General features: G+C 68.3%; 1 protein-coding gene across 3 annotated transcripts; it reads right to left on the minus strand.

Moving 5' to 3' along the window:
- Positions 1-408: 408 nt before the first annotated feature.
- C1QTNF1 (C1q and TNF related 1) lies at positions 409-4927 on the minus strand. Of its 3 annotated transcripts, none has more exons than XM_059485911.1 (5): positions 4804-4927; positions 2747-2885; positions 2363-2513; positions 2106-2248; positions 409-1778 (listed from the first exon to the last, which is right to left on the minus strand). In XM_059485911.1, exons 3-5 carry the CDS (start codon positions 2497-2499, stop codon positions 1228-1230), a joined length of 831 nt encoding a protein of 276 aa, XP_059341894.1. In that variant the 5' UTR covers positions 2500-2513; positions 2747-2885; positions 4804-4927; the 3' UTR covers positions 409-1227. The 3 variants fall into 3 exon arrangements, with proteins under 3 accessions (XP_059341894.1, XP_059341892.1, XP_059341895.1); XM_059485909.1 differs by having other exon boundaries at positions 2363-2533; XM_059485912.1 differs by having other exon boundaries at positions 2363-2661.
- Positions 4928-6065: the final 1138 nt, after the last annotated feature.

Below are 6065 nucleotides of genomic sequence, written 5' to 3' on the forward strand. Positions count from 1 at the left end.
CCCGGTCCCCTCCCTCCTGCTCTTGGGGCACTGGTTTCCAGCTGCAGCCCTGCTCAGCCCAGCCATGGAGCTGCCAACCCAGACCCTGACACCCAGCTTCACCTCAGACCCACCTCCTCTCCATGGATGTGCTGGATAACCTGCACTCCTGACAGCCCTGCCACCCTTCCCAGCCTGTCCTGTTCCCAGGCTGACAGTTCTGTCACTGCACACAGCTCCTGGCCCTTGGGGCACAGCTGGCCCATGCAGGGCCTGGCACAGTGTCCTGGCTCTCCAGGGACAGTTTGCTGTTCCCCCCCACCCCCAGCTCAGCAGCACCATGCCAGCCCTCAGCTCTCATGGAGCCCCTGAACCCTGCCCTGAGTCCTGCGGAGCCTCCCCAGACACAAAGCCAGAGGACACCGAGGGTGTGAGCAAGGCTGGAAATGTGTTTAATGTTGCACTAGCGGAATGGGGGCTCAGCATGCTGGCCCATGCTACTGCTGCATCTACACAAACATGAGGCCTGGCCAGCAGATAACCCAGGGGAAGAGGAAGTGGTGAGGCCAAGGCCCCACGCCCAGGGCTGCCGGTGGGGAGAGAGCCCTTCCTGAGCAGAGGCTGTGGTGAGCAGCAACAGAATGTGCAGAGGAACTGACACAATTCACTCCCCACAGAGGAACTGACACAGTTCACTCCCCACAGGGGGACTGACACAATTCACTCCCTACAGGGGCACCCAGCCCCCCTTGCAGCACCTATACCCAGGAAGGAGGGAGGGCCCTTAGTGGTTTATTGCCTTTCTGATGGTGCTGAGCACCTTCTGCCCATTCTGGCCAGGGAGCAGGGCTGTGCCAGGAGGTGAGAGTGGCACGGTGCAGGTGTCTGTGCTGCCTCACACCAGGGCACCAGTAGTCACACTGTCCCACTGTGACCAGTGCCAGCGCTGCCACAGGCTGAGCCTGGCACACCCAGGTCTGGAGCAGGGAGAGGGTGTGAGCTCCCTGCCCACCCCAGGCGAGCAGCTGCTCCCTGGTCACCAACATGGCAGGGGCTGACAATTGCTCCAACTCTCCCAGGTGTATCTGGTTAGCCTTGAGGTGCTGGAGTGAGGGCATTCACACACTGGTGCAGCTGCTGGGCGTAGTGGCACTAGGTTACTAACAGCATAATGGGGGTGGCACTCCTGGGCTGAGAGGGACAGGGGCCCATTGGCCGCCTGGCCTGGCACAGGAGGAGTGTGGGGGCTCAGGGGTCCCCGCTGTACTTGATGAGGTGGCCGCTGAAGGTGATGTAGGTGTCGTACTCGTCGCTGAAGACGGCGTTCTCACGCTCGCCCTTGTAGAGCCGCACCCAGACCTCGTCCTGCTCCTTCAGCTCCAGCATGACGCTCTGGCTCTGCATGATGCTGCGGTCGCTCACCTGGGCATAGAGGATCACCACCTCCGCCCCGTTGCGCATGATGTGCAGGTACGTCTCCTTCTGGTTCCAGGTGTGCACGTTGAGGCTGAAGTAGTAGATCCCGGGGATGTAGCAGTAGAACTTGCCCGTGAACATGTTGAAGTGTTCGTAGAGGTTGACAAACTCGGTGTCGAAGATGAGGGTCTGGTAGTAGTCGTTGCTGTGCAGGGGTTTCTTGCGGCCCACGGAGAAGGCGGCGTAGTGGCTCTTGCAGCGCTCCCCGGGGGCGCCCATGCTGCCCTTCTGTCCCTTGGGCCCGGCATGGCCCCTGCTGCCAGCCACCCCCGTCTTGCCGAACTTGCCCTGCATGCCACGCTCGCCACGGTCCCCCTTCTCTCCTGGGCAGAGCAGCAGGGACAGGTGGGCTGACAGGCAGGGGCCAGAGCTGGACCCAGCACCTTCCCCAGGGGTGGATGGAGGGAGCAGGGACCCACCAGTACTGCCCCTGCCTCTCCCCAGACTCTGATGCTGCTGCTCAGAAGCCACCAGAGCAGGGGCTGTTCGCACCCCAGGGTGGCTCCTGCCCTCTGTGTGCAGGGCACAGGACCACTGGCACAGCCCCAGTTTCTCATTCCCCGTGTGCAGGAGCTGGCACTGTGAGCCCAGCTCAGCACACGACCTGGGGCAATGCAGGCAGCACAGCCTTGGGTCATGCCAGCCCTCACCTTTCAGGATGGTCATGTTGATCTGAGGCACGGGCTGGTACTGGGGGTAGAAGCGCTTTTCGGGTGGGGGGCAGCAGCGGACACAGCGGGGCTGTGGGGGCAGCCCCTCCCGGGCACCATCAGCCTTCTGCTCCTGTGTGGCCCTGGCAAGGCAGAAAGCAGAGCACAGCAGGAGCTACAGGGGAACAGGGGCCCTCTGCAGTGCCAGGGCTGCCCTGGCCCCGCTGCAGAGCACCCTGGCTCTGGGGTCCCCTCACCTGGCAGCATGCTGCTGGGATGGGGCCTCATTGGGGTCTGTCCACCATCGCTGGTCAGGGATGGAGCTGGTCTGGCTCCCCACAGGGCAGGGCAGCAGGAAGATCAGTAGGACACCATGCACCCACAGCCCCTCCATGCCTTGGCAGTGCCCTGGGACGTGCCAGGGACAGCTGAAGGGGACAGGAGTGAGGAGACTCCCAGCCCAGCTGTGGCCCGAGCTGTCCTGGGACAGGACCTGTGCACTGCACAGCCCCCGGGTTCCGGCTGGGCTACGGGACAGTGTCACCCCAGAGAGCACCTGTGGGGACCCACACTGGGGCAGTCAGGGGGCTCTGGGCTCTGTGCAGCCCTTGAGCCCAGGCACACACTGCAGATGGGATTACCTCAGGAGCTGAGAGTGGAGCAGAGCAGCAGCAGACTCTGAGCGGGCCAAGTCCTGGACCAAGTGCTGCTGCGCCTGCTCAGCCTGGCTTCAGCTGCCTCCCATGGGCACCCAGGAGCAGCAATTTGGGATGTCAGCACCTGAAAAATTACAGCGAGCTCCATGGGGCAAATGTCAGGGTGCAGCCTGCCTGTGTGTGGGACCCCAGCCTGGCCCAGAGAGGGCATCTGCACCCCACTCCTGCCAGGGGCTCCTGTGCCCTGGGGGCTGCCAGCAAGGGGACAACACCCACTCCTCCAGAAAGGGGGATGTGGGCTGGCAGCCCTAGCTGGGAGCTGGCCGAAACCCTTCTGAGAGCCCACACCCTGTCTGGGGCCAAAACTAATATTTGCAGTGGTGGTGGCACCGTGGCCCAGCCCGGGGCGCTTCGAGACCCCTCCCTCCATTATCAGAAGCGTATCTGCCGGAGACGTGGGGCCGGGCACGCAGCACCGCGCCCTTTGGCCCGGTGGCACCGGGACAGCCTTGGCCAAACAGGGGTGGGCATCCCGCGGCAGCGGGCCCCGAGCCGGGACGGGGATGGCCGTGCCCAGGCTGCTATCTCAGCCAGGTGCCTCCCTGGGTGGGGACATGGGTGTGGCCGTGGCCGCTGTCCCCTCCCCAAGCCCGCCCGCCCGGCCTCGCCGCGATGCCGGAGCGCAGAGTGCCCTCTCAGCCCTGTGTTCCGTCCTGCGGCTCTGCCAGGCCGTGAGGGACTTTGGGGCAGAATCCTGTGGTTTTGGTGAGCCCCTGCTCTCCGTCGGTGGTCGGTGGCTGTCACCAGTGTCCCCAGGTGCGGGTCCGAGGCAGCAGTGTGATCCCGCAGCGGGTGCGGAGGGCGGCCGAGGCCGGGGGCGGATGCCTGCACTGTGAGTCACTGGAGCTGGGAAGGGGCGGAGGGATTGGGAAAGGCTCCAAAGGGCTTTTCCTGCTGCTGGAACCCTGGCCAAGGGCCTGGCCCCGGCTCACACTTCCCGGTGCCTCTGTCCCCCACCCCGCTGTCTTGCCAGGTGAGGCAGGGGAGAAGCGGACCCACGGACAGAGCGTGGGGGAGGCAGCCAGGGCCAGGTGAGCAGGTGTCACCGCGGCAGCCTTGCCCTGGCTCTGCCCAGCCTGCCTGGCCGCCAGCTGTGCCAGATGTGCAGCACGGAGCGTGCCAGGGTTTGGGAATCCTGTGGCTTTCCCTCCGTCACAGCAGGCATTCCTGTGGGACCTGGAGCAGCCTCGGCCCTGGGGAGGTCACAGGGAGCTGCTGCACCGGGAGAAACCCTTCAGCAGGAAGTTCCCATGGTGGAAGGCAGTGCTTCCCAGGCTGAGGGGAGCAGAGGGAGTGTGCGGTGCTCGCAGGGGGCAGCCAGCAGCACACGGGGATCGCCGGGCCCCTGCGTACACCCTGCAGGTGTGCTGGGCATTGTGTGCCCACCTGCGCTCGGGCACACACAGCCCTGCCAGGGACACGCGCTTTCCCTCGGGGTTGGCTGCTCTCCAGGAGCAGTCAGAGATGTAAACTCAGTGGCTGCAGAAGCCTTGGGACTGCAAGTCAAAACATCCCAAAATACTTTCCAGATGGAGATGAAGACTAGGATGGAACGGAGCAAACCCTAGGGGAGGGATGAGGGGCTCGGGGCAGTGTGGAGGCAGCAGCACCCGCACTCGTCTCCGTTTAGGGTGGTGGATACAAACTTCCCTGCACAGCAGCCAGAACCACTGTGCCCCTGGGGTCGTGCTGGTGGGCCAGGTCCCCCGTGTGCTGCTGCTGACGCTGGAACAGTTGCAGCGCCCCCAGGCTGCTGTGAGGCTCAGCCGTGCCCCCCCCCCACTGCTCCTTCTCAGGCAGGGCAAGGCCTGGCTCGGCCGGGGGCGCTCCGGGACCGGCCCCCCTGGCGGGGCGTGTGCCCGGACACCCGAGCGCTCGGCGAGGCGGAGCCGCCCCCGGTGGCTCGGCACCGCCCGCGATGGGAGCACGGGCCCTGCAGCTGCGGGGCGACCGTCGGGCTCCCACAGCGGCCCCCCACCTACCTCCGGGGCACGGCTTCTCCCTCGCGGCGCTGCCTCTGCCGCCCTAGGGCATGGCCCGGGCCGGCGCAGAGCCTGCCCGCGGCCGACGCTGCCTCCCGCTCCGGAGCCGCCTCTGCCCGCCCGGCCCGGGCGGAAATGCACTTTTGGGAAGCGCAGGAGGCAGCGAGGCGCGGGACGAGGCTCGCAGCCCTCCCCCGCCAGATGTGCGCCCGCGGCTGCCTTAACCATGCGTGCTCCCGGGACCGGCGCCGCAGCCGTTCGTGCTCGGGCCGCCGCACCGGGAGCGGAGGCGGCACGTGCCAGCGGCGGCCCGGAGCTGCCGCGGGTCTCGGGAGCACGCAGGGTGCGGTGGCCCCGGCGCAGAACCCTGCCCCGCGCCGGCGGCGCCGAGGGTCCCAGCGCCGAGGGCACCGCGGCCAGCACGGCCCCACCGGGCTGCGGCCCGTGACAGCCGGACACGCACACGGGCCCCAAGGCGCGGGGCTGGCTCTGCCCCGCTCCCCAGCCTGAGTGGCGGCGGGACACAGGGGGCAAAGGAGACAAGGACAGAATGTGCTCCGGGCTGGAGCAGGGCAGCGCGGGGGTCATGCCCACCGGGCAGCCGGGCTGTGCCCACCCCGCAGAGCCGGCTCGGGCCCCGCACTGCCCCCGCCGCTGGGCTCCGGCCGCCAGTGCGCGGCGCCCGGCTGCGGCGGGCCCTGCTCGGCGCGGACCACAGCTCCCGGCAGGCCCCGCGGCGCAGCGGGAGGGGCGGCGGGGGCGCGGGGACCCGCGGGGTCTCCTGGGAGCTGTAGTTTATGCGCCAGACGGGGCTGTCGGGCCGCCGCCAGGCGCGGCGGCGGCGCGCGGGGCCGCCGGGAGCTGTAGGCGGCGGCGGCGGCGGCTGCGCGCGGGGAGGCGGCGCCGCGGTGAGCGGGGACACGGGCGGGGGGCGCGGGCCCGGGCCGGCGGGGTCCGCACCGGGCGGGGGCACCGCGCTCCTCCAGCAGCCTGCCCGGGCGGCAGCGGCGGCTCCTCGGGGCGGGGGTCCCAGAAGCGCGGGGGACCTCAGGGCCCCGCTCAGAGCGGGCGGTGCCCCGGCAGCTCGGCCGGGGAGGGGGAGCGGGGGTCCCAGGGGCGCAGGCGGGCCCGTGTTCTTAGAGGGGAGTCCCGTGTCCCTGCCTGGGGCTCCCCGTGACCGTGCCCCGCCGTTCTGAGGGTTCCCCGTGGCTCAAAGCCGGCTACAAGCGCGGTGGGCTCGGTGCACCGAGAGGGTCCTCGGG

This window comes from Ammospiza nelsoni, chromosome 19, assembly GCF_027579445.1.
Source record: "Ammospiza nelsoni isolate bAmmNel1 chromosome 19, bAmmNel1.pri, whole genome shotgun sequence".
NCBI classification, from domain to species: Eukaryota; Metazoa; Chordata; class Aves; order Passeriformes; family Passerellidae; genus Ammospiza; species Ammospiza nelsoni.

Coding starts and splice junctions, on each gene's coding strand:
- C1QTNF1 (XM_059485911.1), bottom strand. CDS start 2,499: ATGGAGGGGCTGTGGGTGCATGGTGTCCTACTGATCTTCCTGCTGCCC. Junction 2,249..2,362: donor TCCCAGCAGCATGCTGCCAG/GTGAGGGGACCC, acceptor CTGCCTTGCCAG/GGCCACACAGGAGCAGAAGG. Junction 1,779..2,105: donor CAACATGACCATCCTGAAAG/GTGAGGGCTGGC, acceptor TGCTCTGCCCAG/GAGAGAAGGGGGACCGTGGC.